General features: G+C 41.3%; 1 protein-coding gene and 1 long non-coding RNA gene across 33 annotated transcripts in view; one reads left to right on the top strand and one right to left on the bottom strand.

The window, feature by feature from the left end:
* The window catches only part of ank3b (ankyrin 3b), a 634,594-nt gene that overhangs the window by 19,074 nt on the left and 597,662 nt on the right, over positions 1–17,858 (bottom strand). For 29 of the 31 annotated variants that reach the window (XM_073027286.1, XM_073027283.1, XM_073027296.1 and 26 more), the window contains 4 exons: positions 17,234–17,365; positions 12,922–13,065; positions 8,461–9,154; positions 2,905–3,307 (listed from right to left, as the gene is read on the bottom strand). In XM_073027286.1, the coding sequence (XP_072883387.1) occupies positions 2,905–3,307; positions 8,461–9,154; positions 12,922–13,065; positions 17,234–17,365 (1,373 nt within the window). Of the gene's footprint in view, positions 1–2,904; positions 3,308–8,460; positions 9,155–11,999; positions 12,507–12,921; positions 13,066–17,233; positions 17,366–17,858 lie in introns of those variants that run through there. The other 2 variants (XM_073027300.1, XM_073027301.1) reach the window with 2 other exon arrangements.
* The window catches only part of LOC140715307 (uncharacterized), a 113,669-nt gene that overhangs the window by 19,327 nt on the left and 76,484 nt on the right, over positions 1–17,858 (top strand). The gene's annotated exons all lie outside the window — the stretch shown is intronic.

Here is a 17,858-nt window from a genome sequence, read left to right as displayed (position 1 = left end):
ATTTTGTGGAAATGAGAAAGGATCTAGGACGAGTGGATTGGGATAAGTTGTTTTCTGGCAAGGATGTGTTCAGTAAGTGGAAGGCCTTCAAAGGCGAAATTTTGAGAGTGAAGAGTTTCATGTTCCTGACGGGATTAAAGGCAAAGTTAACAGGCATAGGGAACCTTGGTTTTCAAGGGATATTGGTGATTTGGTTAAGAAAAAGAAAGAGGTATAGGCAACAAGGAACAAATGAGGTACTTGAAGAGTATAGAAAATAAAAGAAAATACTAAAGAAGGAAATCAGGAAGGCGAAAAGAAGACATGAGGTTGCTTTGGCAGATAATGTGAAGGTAAACCTGAAGGGTTTCTACAAGCATATTAAAAGGATAGTAAGGGACAAAATTGGTCCCCTGGAAGATCAGAGTGGCCGTCTATGTGTGGAGCGTCACGAGATGGGGGGAGAATCTTAAACAGTATTTTTGCATCAGTACTTACTTGGGAAACTGGCATAATGTATATGGAAGGATGGGAAACAAGCAGTAGTGTCATGGAACATATAGAGATTAAAGAGGAGGAGGTGCTTGCTGCCTTACAGCGAATAAAGGTAGATAATTCCCCCGGGCCTGACATGATATTTCCTCGGGCCTTGAAAGAGACTAGTGTAGAAATTGCAGGAGCACTGGCAGAAATATTTAAAATGTCCTTAGCCACAGGTGTGGTGCCAGAGGATTGGAGGGTAGCTCATGTTGTTCCGTTGTTTAAAAAAGGCTCAAAAAGTAAACCAGGTAATTACAGGCCAGTGAGCCTGACATCAGTAGTAGGTAAATTATTGGAAGGTGTTCTGAGAGATCGGATATACAAGTATTTGGACAGCCAAGGGCTGATTAAGGATAGTCAGCATGGCTTTGTGCATGGTAGATAGTGTTTAACGAATCTTGTAGAGTTTTTCAAGGAGGTGACCAAGAAAGTACATGAAGGAAAGGCTGTGGATGTTGTCTACATGAACTTTAGGAAGGTCTCTGACAAGGTCCCACATGGGAGGTTAGTTCAGAAGGGTCAGACACTAGGTATCCATGGAGAGGTTGTAAACTGTATTTGAAATTGGCAGTGTGGGAGAAGACAGAGAGTGGTAGTGGATGATTGCTTCTCAGATTGGAGGCCTGTGACTAGTGGTGTGCCTCAGGGATCTGTGCTGGGACCATTGTTGTTTGTTGTCTATATCAATGATCTAGATGATAATGTGGTAAATTGGATCAGCAAATTTGCTGATTACACTAAGATTGGAGGTGTTGTGGACAGCAAGGAAGGTTTTCAAAGCTTGCAGAGGGATCTGGACCAACTGGACAAATGGGCCAGAAAATGGCAGATGGAGTTTAATGCAGACAAGTGTGAGCTGTTGCATTTTGGATGGACAAATCAAGATAGGACATACACAGTAAACGGTAGGGCACTGAGGACTGCAGAGGAACAAAGGGACCTAGGAGTTCAAATAGATAATTCCCTGAAAGTGGTATCACAGGTAGACAGGGTTGTAAAGAAGGCTTTTGGCATCCTGGCATTCATAAATCAAAGTATTGAGTATAGGAGTTGGGATGTTATGGTGAGGTTGTATAAGACATCGGTGAGGCAAAATTGGAGTATTGTATACAGTTTTGGTCACCTAATTATAGGAAGGATATCAGTAAGAATGAAAGAGTGCAGAGAAGATTTACTAGGATGTTGCTGGGTCTTCAGTAGTTGAGTTACAGGGAAAGGTTTAGGGGGAACATTAGGGGAAACTTCTTCACTCAGAGAGTGGTGGGAGTGTGGAAAGAGCTGCCATCTGACGTGGTAAATGTGGGCTCACTCTTAAATTTTAAGAATAAATTGGATAGATACATGGATGGGAGAGGTCTGGAGGGTTATGGACTGGGTGCAGGTCAATGGGACTAGCGGAATAAAGTTTCGGCACAGACTAGAAGGGTCAAATGGCTGTTTTTCTGTGCTGTGGTGTTCTATGGTTCTATAGTGCAATAAAATTAGCTGGAGTATATTACTGGAATAGTAAATGTAATATTTTCCAGTTCAAGTTAACATTTTCCACTTCTCCTTCAGTTTAATCTGGATAGCTGTATTAAATGTGAACTTCCTTGAGCAAACTAAAGCTAGCACATCAGTTTGAAAGAAAGCCATGGGCTATACGTCATGATATCTCTGCAGGTAAAACACTTAAGATGTATGCCAAATATCACTTAGAAGCAAAGAACAGTTCCCAAAAGACTAATTAATTCACTGCTGACAACAATAAAATGCACAGGACTATAATCCTGCCATATTTTAGCAGATGGTTCAATGATATATACATATCTAATTAAGCCATGAATGATTATTAACACCTATAATTATCAGACGTCTGAATCTGCTTTTGTTCAAATACAAGGAATTCATCATATCTTGTTAGACTGTACATTCAGTTTTCCTTTGGCGATGGCTAACCATAGTCGACTACGTAAATGAGTGAGTAGAGGACTGAGACAGGAGTGAGATGGGTACTATTTCTGTGGGTTATCTTTCTTCCGAGAGACCTGTTAATGGCGTTCCAGACTTGGGGTTAATCTGTCTATCCCTAGGAACACTTGATTTTGCATTAATCTCACAAAATGGATCTGATTTAGCCACACCTTTCTCATTTTAAACCTGTCATCAGAGCAGATTTATGGAGAATTATTTTGCTTCCATTAGGAAGAACTCATCTGGCAGGAAAGGGATTGCTCAATGTAATTAGTTAATAATAAAAGCACAAAACAATCACTTTTGCAGAGGCAAAGTTTGGCTTCTAAACTATAGAGGATTAAGAAGATAGACCCAAGGTTCCAACAGATAACACTGAAGTATTATTGTTTAATTAGAACATAACGTGTACATGAAGGAAGGTTCTTTTACCTGAGCTTTGTGTTCTGCTGGTAGAGGTCCTTCAACCCTGATGTTTGTTCCTGATTTAATCCCCTCTGGTGTGCTCCAGCTTGGTTTCTTCTCCACACCAAACCCACCGGCTCCATGCTCCTCTGCGCCCATCCGCCTGGTGTCTGCCTGCATCTCCTTCACTGACTCCACTTGCTCTGTGATTAACGCCGAGCGTTTCTGCACCTTCCCATTCACCGTTTTTCGGTCATGTGACGTTATGAGCATGTCACCCGTCACCTCCTGAATCAAAGGACTTGACTCTTTTTGACGTTCCAGCCTGTGCAAGTCAAGCTCCCCATTCTCTTCTGGTTTTAAAACGGGTCCTTTCAAATGAAACTTGACTGATCCAGCAAGTTCATTTTTGATGCTTTGTTCCTGAAGTCTGCAAAATTATGAAAATATGGTTAAAATGTCTTTTCTGCTTGGAGCCACATATCACATAATTTAATTATTTTTGTCTAAATTTTGAATGTAAATATTAATCTGCACTAGTGCACTCAGGATATATACGTTTTGAAAACAAGAGATTCTGCAGATGCTGATGGTCCAGTGGAGCAAACACAAAATGCTAGAGGAACTCAGCAGGTCAGGCAGCATCTATGGAGTGGAATGAAGAGTCAACATTTCGGGCTGAGATCTTTCATCAGCTCTGGATCTTGGCCTGAAACATCAGCTGTTCATTCCTCTCCATAGATGCTGCCTGACCTGCTGAGTTCCTGCAGCATTGCGTGTGTGTATATTTAATGGCCAGTGCTGGATGCCCTGAAGAGACAATGCTGAGCTTTGTTCTTGAACAGCTAGAAGCAGTTTTTATACCATTGGGAGCTCGCTAGGCCATTTCAGAAGAAAGTTAAACTTCAAGAACTTTGATACCAGAGTAAACCCTTGTACAGGGGAGACTGTGTGAGGATAGCAGGTCTTAGAGACATAAAGGCACTGCAGCAGAGAAACAGGCTCTTCGACCTACCCAGTCAGCCCATTTCCACTAATTTGAACCTGGACCACAGCCCTCCATACTCAACCCATCCAGGTACTTACCAAACTTCTCTTAAACATTGAAATTGAACCCGTATCCACCACTCATGCACGCAGCTTATTCTACCTTCACACCACCCTCAACTAACCTGATGACATCAGAGGACCCATTGGGTTCTAATGATTCCATAGAACCATAGAACATTATGGCCCTTCTTGGCTGTGCTGAAACATTTTTCTGCCTAGCCCCACTGACCTGCACCTGGACCATATCCTTCCATACACCTCTCATCCATGTACCTGTCCAAGTTTTTCTTAAATGTTAAAAGTGAGCCTGCATTTACCACTTCATCTGGAAGCTCATTCCACACTCCCACCACTCTCTGTGTGAAGAAGCCCCCCCAATGTTCCCTTTAAACTTTTTCCCCTTCACCCTTAACCCATGTCCTCTGGTTTTTTTCTCCCCTAGTCTCAGTGGAAAAAGCCTGCTTGCATTAACTCTAGCTATACCCATCATAATTTCCCCTCATTCTTCTACACTCCAGGGAATAAAGTCCTAACCTATTCAACCTTTCTCTGTAACTCGGTTTTTCAAGTCTTGGCAACATCCTTGTAAACCTTCTCTGCACTCTTTCAACCTTATTAATATCCTTACTGTAATTAGGTGACCAAAACTGCTCACAATACTCCAAATTCAGCCTCACCAATGTCTTATACAACCTCACCATAACATTCCAACTCTTATACTCAATACTTTGATTTATAAAGGCCAATGTACCAAAAGCTCTCTTTACGACCCTATCTACCTGTGATGCCACTTCAGGGAATTTTTTATCTGTTCTACTGCACTCCTCAGTCTCCTACCATTTACCTTGTATGTTCTACCTTGGTTTGTCCTTCCAAAGTGCAATACCTCACACTTGTCTGCCCATTTTTCCAGCTGACCCAAATCCCTCTGCAAGCTTTGAAAACCTTCCTCACTGTCCACTACACCTTCAATCTTTGTATCATCAGCAAATTCTGCTGATCCAATTTACCACATTATCATCCAGATCATTGATATAGATGACTAATAACAATGGACTTAGCACTGATCCCTGTGGCACACCACCAGTCACAGGCCTCCACTCAGAGAAGCAATCCTCCACTACCACTCTCTGGCTTCTCCCATTGAGCCAATATCTAATCCAATTTACTACCTCTCCGTATATACCTAGCGACTGAATCTTCCTAACTAACCTCCCATGCTGGACCTTGTCCTAGGCCTTACTGAAGTCCATGCAGACAACATCCACTGCCTTCCCTTCATCCACTTTCCTGGTAACCTCCTCGAAAAACTCTAATAGATTGGTTAAACATGACCTATCACGCACAAAGCCATGTTGACTCTCCCTAATAAGTCCCTGTCTATCCAAATACTTGTAGATCCTATCTCTTAGTACTCCTTCCAATAATTTAACTACTACTGACGTCAAACTTACCGGCCTATAATTTCCCAGATTACTTTTAGAGCTTTTTTTAAACAACGGAACAACATGAGCTATCCTCCAATCCTCCGGCACCTCACCCGTAGATACCGACATTTTAAATATATCCGCTAGGCCCCCTGCAATTTCAACACTAGTCTCCTTCAAGGTCCGAGGGAATACTCTGTCAAGTCCTGGGGATTTATCTACTCTGTTTTGCTTCAAGACAGCAAGCACCTCCTCCTCTTCAATCTGTGTAGGTTCCATGACCTCACTACTTGTTTGCTTTATTTCCATAGACTCCATGCCAGTTCCCTTAGTAAATACAGATGCAAAAAACCCATTTAAGATCTCCCCCATTTCTTTTGATTCCATACATAGCTGACCACTCTGATCTTCAAGAGGACCAATTTTATCCCTTACAATCCTTTTGGTCTTAATATACCTGTAGAAGCTCTTTGGATTATCCTTCACCTTGACTGCCAAAGCTACCTCATGTCTTCTTTTAGCCGTCCTGATTTCTTTCTTAAGTTGTTTTTGCACTTTTGATACTCAAGTACCTTATTTGCTCCGTTTCCTATACATGTCATTCATCTCTCTCTTCTTCTTTATCAGAGTTCCAATATCCCTAGAGAACCAAGGTTCCTTACTCTTATTCACCCCTGCTCCACTATCTGCTCTGTCACTCTGGTTCCCATCTCCCTGCAAGTCTAGTTTAAACCCTCCCCAATAGCACTAACAAACCTCCCAGCAAGGATATTGGTCCCCCTGTAGTTCAGGTGTAACCCGTCTCTCTTGTACAGGTCCCACCTGCCCCAGAAGAGGTCCCAATGATCCTGAAATCTGAAACCCACGGACACATCTGATTCATGGATACTTATTTGATATCTGATTTCCATTTTCACAAATTTTAAAATAAATTCCTAAATCATGACACTGAATCCCATTTTTTGGATTACACACCCAAACCTCTGAACTACTAGTGCAGTGTTTATAGCACTGCACGATCACCATCATTACAGTTTCCAATGCATGTCAAATATAAAATTCTCTAGTCCTTGTATTCTGTTATCATGGGGTCAATCAGCTCATTTTCCTTCTGGGGATGTCTGGGGAATTGAACACATCAGCATTGCTGAAGTTTACACAAGAGAAGCACACTTTGGTGCAGAAATCAGCCTACCTTGTTATTGGGACCAGTTTAAACACAAATTCTATAGATTGTTGTTACTGCTGAAGGCTTTATTTCTTTCTCATTACCATGGCCACCACAAAAACAGATTAAACTCTCTAGAATTTTGCTCTTGTTATTTCTATGATCTCTTTCTGCACTTGATGCAGAATCACAAACACTGACATTGTTGGATCCTGTCCAGATGGGTCAGCTGGCCCACAGTCTGATTCAGGCGGCTCAATGTGCTCAAGGGTTTGCAAGTAAATTAAATAAATTGAATATAAACCATACCTTCCTCACTTCCAACCTATAAAATAATCGTTCCTCTTGTGATTCTGTCACACTTTTTTGCCAACTGTCTCCGTCGTTTTGTTTTGAAGCCTGCATTTATAAAAGAAGCTGCCTGCATATATATCATGGACACCTCTTCCTTGCAAGGACCCTAACACACTTCATTGTGAAGGCTCCCAGCTCACTGACCTGCACTGCGAAAAAAAAATCGACACAGAAGACAACTAGTTTCTTACTTCTCAAACTATTGTTAAAAATACAAATATGGAAAGAGTATAGCTTATGATATAGGGGTGGGATTACATGTATGTGACACTTCCCACCACTAAATTGCACAGTGCAGATGGTGTGACACAAAACTTGCTTTGTAAGTGTCTAATGTTGCTGCTGGAAAATCATAAAGTTCCTGTTCCATTAAGTCCCTGCATTCACACCCTTAAGCATAGGGTTGGCACAGATTGAAAGTCAACAGGACACTACTGCGGGGGTCTCAGGGGAAAAGAATCGGAGCAAATGCTGACAAGGGAGTGAAGATGCTGAATAAAAAAATGCATCCCTCAAAAAACATTTGAATAATGTGACTTCTCACACACTGTTGTATTAATGCAAAGTACTCATAGTAATCATCCTTTAGGACAGGAGTTCCCAACCTGGGGTCTACAGACCCCTCGGTTAATGGAAGGAGTCTATGGCATAAAAAAAGGTTAGGAAACTTCTGCTTTAGGAGAACTAACTAGCCAAAACTTTCCATTTCTGTTATGGCAGTAAAAACTAGATGGACTGTTCACAGTTGTTTCACAACTAACAAACAAAAGAGGAAAATCCCATCACCTGGTAATGTTCTCCTTTCCTGACCCAGAAAGTTATGCATCCAGGTCCAATGTCAGAGACTTGAGCATAAAGTCTAATACGTCAAAATGAGTGCAGTGCTAAAAAAGAACTGCATGACTGGAGTTGTTGTCTTTTGCTTGAAACATTAAACCAAGGTCAAACCTGCTCTATAAAGTGAACGCAAAGCAATCCAATGCAATATTCTGAAGAGCATTATTCCATCCCCAGAGTGCTGACCAACATTTATCCCTTGACCAATATCAATAAGCCAGATAATTAGGTCGTGACTGCACTACTGGTTATGGGATTCTGCTAAATGGCATGTACGGTAGCGTAGTGGTTAGCGTAACATGGTTACAGCACTAGCTGTACGAGCAGAGTTCAACTCCCACCGCTGTCTGTAAGGCGTCTGTACAATCTCCCCGTGACTGGCTGGGTTTCCTCTGGGTGCACCGGTTTCCTCCCACAGTACAAAGTTGTACAGTTAGGGTCAGCGAGTTGTGGGCATGCTGTGTTGGCGCCAGAAGCATGGTGACACTTGCAGGCTGCCCAGCACAATCCTCACTGGTTTGGTCTGATGTTCCCATGTACATGTAACAAATAAAGCTGATCTTTAGCCACTAAATGCATGTGCATTGCAAAGCACAATTGCCATATTACTGGAGTACTTCAACTGAAAGCACCTTGGAGATACAAATGGCACTGCAGCAACTGGGTTTTAGGGTAGGAGAGTGGTGTGACCACCTTCTGCAACACGTAAGTTTCATCGCGACAGCGGTATGAGAACATCCCACTTACTTGGCGCTGCCTTCATCCAGATCATCAGTACTCAGGTGACAGCCCTTCGGAGTCGGTGGCTCCACGTCTACACTGGATGCGTCGCTGCGCCAACCTGGAACTGTAAAAAATTCTTTCTGGGAAATCTGGGCAGGGTGAAGCATGTGGACTTCTTCCTTTGTCACCTCCTCATCCTCTGAACCTCTGGAACTTCGCCTTGGCTGCACCACCTCCAGGTCTCTTATGGACCCTTCAAGATCCTCAGTACTGGGTGTATCAGGTCTTCCTTCTTGCTGCGCCTGATTGGGAGACACCTTTTGTTCGGCCATGTAGTCATCCTTCTGTGGCTGGACATGATCCACCTGCTCTATATTAGTGGACAGATGAGCAACACAAATGGTACCACTCTCGGGCTGGAAGTCAGAGTCACATTTGGTACCTTCTGGCTCATCCACTTTCCCAGGTGAGGAAGCGACCGCCTCATCTGTCACCAGAGAGGGCCCAGGCAAATCAGCATGAGCAAATTTTGCTGAAATTTCCTCAGCTTCGCTGAAAGGTGATAATTCTTTTGTTGCCATACTAACTTGATGGGGAGTTGGGGAAGTTGATTGTACACTGAGGTAATTACTAAAATAATCATCACAGTGAAGAGGGGTGGGTGGCAAGTAGCTTAACGCAGCAGGTGTCAGCAGCTCCGCATGGATGGAAGAGTAGCCTGAGTGAGCAAAAACACAATGGAACAAACTACAGACAACATGCAGGATCACATACAGAAACACAACAAGTAATGGTAACACAACATGAACTTACTCAACACTGATGGTGAAATGTAACTGTGCAGAAGCAACTATCGTATAGTTACATTGCAATCAACTACCCTACATAAACACAGGAGATTCTGCAGATGCTGGAAATCTCAGAGGAACACATACACCCACAATGCTGGAGTTACTCAGCAAGTCAGGCAGCATCTACAGAGGGGAATGAACAGTTGATGTTTCAGGCCAAGACCCTTCATCCGGACTGGAAAGGAAGGGGGAAGAAGCCAGAACGAGAAGTGGGTGGAGGGGGAAGGAGTGCACGCTGGCAGGTGATAGGTGAGTAGGTAGGTGGGTGCTGGAGGGGGAATGAAGTGAGAAGCTGAGATGCGATAGATGGAGGAAATAAAGGTCTGAGGAAGAAGGAATCTGATAGGAGAGGAGAGTAAACTATGGGAGAAAGGGAAGGAAGAGGTGGTGCACCAGAGGGAGGTGATGGGCAAATAAGAAAGGAAGGGCTAAAAGGAGAGCCAGAATTGGTAATGGAAAAAGAAATCAATGTTAATACTGTCAAGTTGGAGGTGGTGTTCCTCCAACCCGCCAGTGGCCTCATTGTGGCAGTAAAGGCCATGGACCATCAAGTCAAAATGAGAATGGGAAATGGAATGCCCTAAAGTAGTTTTTTTGTGAAAGACACCATTAACTTAATTTTATCAAATTAATTAATCCAAACTGACTGTGTAATTACCTGAAACCACCTCCATGGGAGATGTCGATAACAAAGTTTCACAAATAAACTGCCACCAATATGCCCAGCCCCCACTTGCCTAATAAATGTTTTTTAAAAATGCTGCACTTTGAATTTTTACTGCTTATGACCATGCAGCTCAGAAATGTTTACACACTCTATTACTAAAACTTTGTTTCATTTGGCACTCTTATTTAGATTTTTAAAAAGGGACAATAAACAGGGCATTCTTTAAAAAGACAGCTGGCAGTGATTTTCACTGAATGGCAATGGATGGGAAAGGCAAAATTGCAACATCAGGTTAATGTAAAATCCCATCACAAAACCCTGGCAGTGAGATAAATGAGTGGCTGGGGACCTGGTGGTTTCACTGTGGCAAAGCAGCGATTTTCTTTTCTACAATTAACACCAAATCTTCACATCTACTCTCTAAATCCAGCCTTTAACACTGGCATGGTTCACCTCAGGGCCATGAACGTTATGGGCCTTACAGATGAGCCAGTAGTACACAAAACCCAAGTTCCTTGAGGTAGATACTAACTTCAGGTGACCCTGAATTCTTGGTTTCTTTTGCTTCTAAGAGTACAACAATGAGACACATTGTGTCATGTAGCATCATGAATCCTTGCTCTCCAGATGGCTGTTTTTCCTCGTCCTGTGTTAGCCAAATTCTGCTCAATATGCATCTGTCTTTTCTTATCAACCCCATCTGACCAATGATAACTGTTTCTGCTTTTTTAATTGGCTGTGTGAAATAATACATTCAAGGTTATTATTTCATGTCTAAAGCAGCACCACTTGCTGAAGGGAAGGTTTGTGGATCTTTCATCCAATGTTTGGAAGTATGATCTTTGGTTCTCTCTCCTAATCCACTTACACTTGTTGTCTCTTGGTAATATATTCTGAAGGCGGGTGTGGCTCTCAGTACCTAGCTGTGCAATAATCTACTCCTTTCATCCAAGTGCTGACTGCCATTCCTTCAGACATTTGGGCAGGAGGTCTTATACGCCCTGTACCGTATCAGATTGATTATGAGATTGTGGCGGGTGCACGTTTGGCCAGTTAATCATGTAGTCAATCAAATGGTGCTCCTATGTGTGGGAGGCACTCAGACTTTCAAGTGCCCACGTTTTCATTTTGGTGGACCCAGTTCGTAGCGTCTGAACTGTAGGCTTCCCAATGTGTACCGGAACTAACATGACTCAGTAAAAGTGTTTGATCATACTGCTCATTTGTTGTTCTTGCTCCGCACATATGTAACATACCCCATCTCCCTTCTCTGTGAAGACTTTCTTTAAAACTTCTTCCATCTGGGCTTTAACCATCTCCCCTATACCATCTCTAGATCAGTGACTGTTACAGCTTTGTTTTGTTTTTATACCTTAAAGTGTGCTGTTGTTGGTTATTTTGCTGGTAAATTACTGCCACTGTTTAAATCAAATGCCACACAAAGTCCAGGTGAAGATGAGTAGAGTTACTGAGCTATAGAGAACTAGCCAGCCAGCCTGCCCAACCAGTCAGCCATTGATGCTTAGTTCATCGTTGACTTCTGTGCCTGCTCACAATAGTGAGCACGCTTGAACTCCCAAACTGGCATTGGACTCAGATGCACTAGGCATCCAGCCCCTCAATGTCATGAAGAACTTCAGTTTATATTTATTCATTATTTCACATCAGGCTCATAATTAACTGAACGTTGAACGCAACTGAACTTAAACCTAACCACATTCGAATCTATTCATACAAATGGTGAATGTCCCTAAACACCAATTTCAATTAAAAGCAATGACACATGTCTGATAACTTTTGAAGACTTTGGGATGTTCTTGAGGTTGGAGTTCAGACTGAATACAAGGGTTGAGTTGAGCACAATTTGTCCCAGTGCTTTCCTTGCATAAAGGTGAACATCTTGTTTTCCAATGTTGACACGCTGTATTATGGTACACATTGATTGGAATTCTTGTTATATTGAATGCACTATTGCCCCATTTAAACTATTATCAAATTACAAGGCTCCACATTCCTTTTTTTTTTACTGACTCTTTGGATTAATTCTTAGGCTTGCAAACGCAGCATTTATTCCCACAGAATTTCGACAATGACTGAAAACAATGATAACGAGACAAGGTGGAAAATACAGAAGAAAGCTTTTACAAGATGATTTCAGATCTAATGGATTTTATTGACCAGGATGAAGGCAAAGAGAGGAAAGATTCATGTGAACACAAGGTCAAATGTACAGATAAGCACACTGATTAAAAAAGATAAAAATTGATTTCAAGTGATCAACATTGTGACAGCACATAAACAACAGAAATATTCATGTGACCGAAGCTGCTTTAACATGTGACCCTGGGAATGGGAAAGGCCTGGAGTGAGACTGGGATAGGCGCAGTAAAAGGAGATCCAGTTTGCTAATCAGTGAGCAGAGCGCAACCAGCGGAGTTTCCCAAAGTCAGCCGAGAGGAGAGCAGAGACAGTTTGATCTTGGCAGAGGAGGAGTGCCGGCAGGTTCAGAGAGGACGAGTGACAAAGAAGTAGTTACAACTGTAAAGAAGCATCTGTACAAAACAATTGTAAGAAAAGTGAAATAGCAGGAAAAAAGAACCTACAATGCAAGGACACTCATTTTACCTGGCTGTAATTCTACACTATTAATGTATAGGTTGGAAACTTCAGCTGAACAAAGTGTTCTCTGCATTTGAATTCTCACACATCTATCAGTGAACTGCATCATCAGAATAATATATTCTGCGGCACAAAAATTAGCGAATAACCTTCTTAGCTTCAAAGCATTACTCCGGCTTTAATCTATTAACATTCTGCATCAATTTATACTTCAAGAAATTAACTTGGTCTGGTTATTGTCAAAGACAATAATTTACTGAAACAAATTAAATACAGTGCCTTGTCCTTTGCATTAATTCAGTGGACTACCAACTTCCCCCAAACAGAAGTGTAAAAACGGGAAGTTACCATCAGACTGATCCAGGAATACACTGCTGTCGTCAGCAAAACTTCTTGTGCCAGAAACATTACCATAGTCAAATATTGGGCCTTCTAGTAAGGTCACGATGTCCATTCGATTGATCTTTTTGAGGACTCCGCTTAAGGCATCAGCTGCAGAGAGAGCAAAAAATATGCTGACTGAACATCATGATCCAAAATACTCCGACAGAACCAGTAGTGTTTTTGTTAACAGCTAATCTGTTCCAAAAGTTGTCATCCATCCCATCAGAAAATGCAACTTTTCACAGGACACACTGTTAATATTCTCCTCAGATAAAGTAGCCTTTCTTATCTGAAAACTAATCTTTTAAAAGGTCATTGATGACTAGTTCTGAATTTGAAGTAGGCATGCTGATCTGCTAAAGTACGGTCAAGAAGTGGATCAGTTTTACATCTGCTTGGAAATGGCAAAGGTGAGTGAGTCCAAAACAAAGAAGCTGAGAAGCATTTTCCAGCACCACTGTCGTGATGAGGCTGCACTCCGGTTGGAAGAACAACACCTTATATATTCTGTTTGGGTAGCCGCCAACCTGATGGCATGAACATCGATTTCTTGAACTTCTGGTAATGCCCCCCACCTCCCTTTTCCCTCACTATTCCCCATTCCCTTTCCCCTCTCTCACCTTTGCTCCTTGCCCACCCATCGCCTCCCTCTGGTGTTTCTCCCCACTTTTCTTTCTTTCATGGCCTTCTGACTCTTTCACCAATTTACTTCTCAGCTCTTTACTTCATCCCCTTCCCCTTCAGGCTTCACTTATCACCTTGTGTTTCTCTCTTCCCTCCCTCCACCTTTTAAATCTACTCCTCAGCTTTTCTTTCCTCCGGTCCTGCCGAAGGGTTTCAGCCCGAAACTGCGACTGTACTCTCTGCCAGGAATCTGCCTGCCTGGCCTGCTGAGTTTTGAGTGTGTTGCTCGGATTTCCAGCATCTGTAGATTTTCTCTTGTTCCTGCCACCCTGCCCTCCAAAAGCTTAGTTGAAGTTTTCAGAATGAAGATCTATGGACTTCTGATAGGGTAGAGCATCTAAGAATATAGAGGGGAGGGGGCAAAATGGATTGAAGATGCAGGTCACTTATGAATAAACCTATCTGAAGGAGAGAATGATCAATGTCTGTACTCACTCATTCTCAACACTGTTAACATCTAATAATGGGAGTTCATCATCCTGTTTAATCTGCCCACCAAAGGGGCAAAAGATGCAGAAATCACTATCTGAAATTCTTCTTCAGTAACACATTTACTATATTACAAAAGAAAGATCATTTTTTTTTAAATCACAGGAAAATGATTACAGTTTTATCTCGAATTGTTTTTCAAACATTAAGGTTTTATTTCAAGTCCCCAGCCTCCCAGAAGCCTGAGGTATTGCAAAGAGTGCTATGATTCTGTATATGAAGAATGTGAGAGCGTGTCAGAAAGGTGCTGGCAGAGAAAGCAAAGTCCATTGATTATTCTTCTGTTGTGTTATAACATGAACTCAGCCTTAAGTGAATGAGATAAAGCAACATTTTAATGGGGCTTATTTACAAAAAAAAGTGAAATTTGAGGTAGACCGCCTCCCTGCTTCTCTCAAATGACCAATAACAATAGTATCTTTGCAGGAAACTGACCGAGTTGAAATGGATTTCCCAACGTCATTGTCTAGCTCCCATCCCATAATTAATGAACTAAACTTTCAAAATTCTTATCCTTGTAGAACTTTGTTGTTAAAGTTTAAGATGTTGAAAGGAAAGTTTATCCAATTCAAATCTAACACACGTGGGGAGACCAGCAAAACTACTGCTGTGTGCAGATGGGAAGATTCCAAACCCAATATTCACACGGTACCCTCTGAGATGTCTGGGAACCTCTCCAAAGCAGAGACACAGCTAGCACAAAGGAATACTTTGTGGTTGTTCAGTAATGCAGCTCAGTCCCAGGGATCTCTGCAGAAGCTCACTAAGGCAGTGAAGTTGGACAAACAGCTTTCCTTCAATGTGCCAGAAGAGGAGTTGTCTAAACAATGTTCATAATTCAACTCTGCAGATAACAATTCATTCTGTGCCTGGATGCAACACTTAAATAACATTTAAGCTTAGGTTGATAATCTGTGAATTGCATTTACACCAGTAATGGCCATCCTTTGATGTCCCTGAAATCACCTCACCGTGACATTCAACAGCATTGCCATTGTCATGTCCCCATGCTTCTCTTCACCCAACAACTTCCTTTGGTTGGGTTGCCACTGACCACGATTTAACACAACTAATCACAAAACCATGCCTGAGGCAAGTGACTTAGTTAATTTTCTGAATTCCTTCTATCAGCTACCAGCCAGGAATGCAATGGATTACTTATTGCTTTTTGCTTTTCACTTGCTTGGACAGGTACAGCTGAATAATATCCAGAACAAAACAGCTCTTATTAATAGCACTCCATGCATTGCCATAAATATTAACACTCTTCATCACGAGCTGTAGCACATACCACCGGAAAGATGCACAGAAACAAGTCACCATGGCCTCCTTGACCCATGATCTCTACCCGTTTAGACAATAAGGGGAAGGAATAATCTCGAGCCTTCTGCATTTGAATGTTCTTTTTCAAGGATACATGATAAAAAATGTATTGTCATTCCTTAATCATTCCTGGGTCAAAATGCAGAAAATCTCTACAGAAAAATGCCCTCAGACACTTTCATCACTTGGACAGTGGCAGCCTGCCAATGCTACCTCAAGGGCATTTGGGGTTAGAGAAAATATCCTGAACTATCCACTAAACATCATTGTTAGAGATGAAACATCAAACTGTGAACACTATGCGATGCACACTGGGAATCTTCTCCAAATCCAGACATTGCCTGAGACCCCTTTCACTTCTAACACATTGGAATCCAACAAGCAAGCCTTATGTTCCAAAATAGTTCAGCTCTGTTTTCCACATTTCTACCAAAACCTTTTTGTTTCCATCCGATGTCAATCAGATAAACCTCCTACACCAGCAAATCCCAGGACTATTCCATATTCATTAGTGCTATCAGATCTGAAGCTTAATTCCCAATGCAGATAAACTCCAAACTTTTTCCTGAATCAAGTCACTTATTTAGATCCAGACAGTGCTTTTTGCCATTGTATCTTAAAACTTTCACAGAATTATTCAGATTTATTTATCACAATACAGTGAAATGCATGATGACACTCAAACCCCAGAGCACCAAAAAAGAAAATCTCAGAAAGCTAAAATAAGAATCCATAAAACATAACAATTTCTTTTAGAAAGACATTATCTGAGAAGGGGGCAGAAGTACATTCAGTATTAACTTCTTAAAAGGGTCTTGAAAGTACTTAAAGAAAAAACGGTCAAGTATCAGATTAATTGGAAGATCTTTCAGAAAACCAGGTGGACAAATAATGGGCCACAGTCTCCTACTGTGTTATGGTCGTATTGCTCTAAAACCCTATAGCTTCATGATTTTAAGAATTGACTCTGTGAAGTTGATATTCATTATGTCTATTAACAGCTCAAGGCATAACTGTGAAAAGATTACACAGACTGTGTATGTTACAAATTGTGCACATCAGTTGTTAATCCTCTGTACAAGAAATGAGACAGAACGCACAATCTACGTTACCATCTTTTACAGATTCCCTATTGTTGAACTGCTTCTACAGTACTGCCCTTCAGCCAAGTTTATCATAATATAGTTGCAGACACATGGAAGTGCTCCACCCACAAAACAAGCTGACAGCCAGCTAAGCAATGTCCCAAGTTTCATCTTCTTGCGAAACTCGTCAAATCCTTGAAATTTTCTGAATGTCCATTTCAAAGCAATCATAAAATATATTACAAACCAATTGTTAGTTTTCAGCATTTTAAAATATTAGCTAATTGTATTTTGACAAATTAAAATGTTCAATATCTATTAACATACTAAATTGTTTAATTAAAACACCTTTTGGAAAGTAAATAAGACACAATTAAGGTTTTTAAAAAGTGGTAAATTATTGAATACCAGGAGACTGACTGTCATTCCTCACCTTTGAAATGAATGGACTTGCTGTTACTGCATTAGGTCTAACCAGTGTAAGTACTGGGAAATACTGCAAGTCAGGGCTCTGCCCATGAACTCCTCATGTTTAACTTCAGAGTATAGTTGGGAATTTGCCAATGCAGAATAGCAAACAAGTTTAAGATTGTGGAATTTGTATAGGATTCCCAAGTGCCATGAAGGGAAAAACGCGAGCATTTTCCAGTAAGTTCTAACCCAAAATGTGTCATCCCCTTATCCACTTAACTCACTTGTAGCATTTTTTCCATCTCGAACAATCCATTTCTTCAACAGTATAAAGCTCTGAGTGGTTAAAGAGTTTGGATTTTCAACCCGAATCTGATTTATATCATCAACAGAAAAGTTCAATTCTCTTGCCAGTTCTGGAAGAAAAATGGAATGCAAAATGTTACTTTCTCATTTATTGCAACACAGCTATTGTCTGCAAGCCAAATATTGAGTTTATGGAAGAAGGCAATACAAGATTTATAAAATACAGACACAGCAAAAAGAGAAAAAAACATTTACTGTATATTACAAGTTTAAATTCTCTCACTCTAGTTTTCTTCTGATTAGACTGGCCAATCTGCTTAACTCATTACTCCTCTCCTGTCTGAGATTCCCTTGCATAGCCACTATACCTTGTCGCCTCCTTCCCACATCTTCGAAAGCTTAACCCACCACATAAAAGTACTGACTGGAATATTTTTGACCCCAAACTCTCACCCCATCACTATAGAAATATACCGGGACTTTTATAGTTTTTGTTCGGTCATATTAGGTAAGTTAAATATCAAGCTAATGTGGGAACACAGCAGTTCAGGAAGCATTTGTGAAGGGAAACAGAGAGTTGACTTTGCAGTTGAGACCATTCAA

The sequence above is a fragment of the Hemitrygon akajei genome, chromosome 23 (assembly GCF_048418815.1).
Source record: "Hemitrygon akajei chromosome 23, sHemAka1.3, whole genome shotgun sequence".
In the NCBI taxonomy this organism is placed as follows: Eukaryota; Metazoa; Chordata; class Chondrichthyes; order Myliobatiformes; family Dasyatidae; genus Hemitrygon; species Hemitrygon akajei.
The sequence above is the reverse complement of the archived record's forward strand: the minus strand, read 5'-3'. Positions and strand labels throughout refer to the sequence as shown.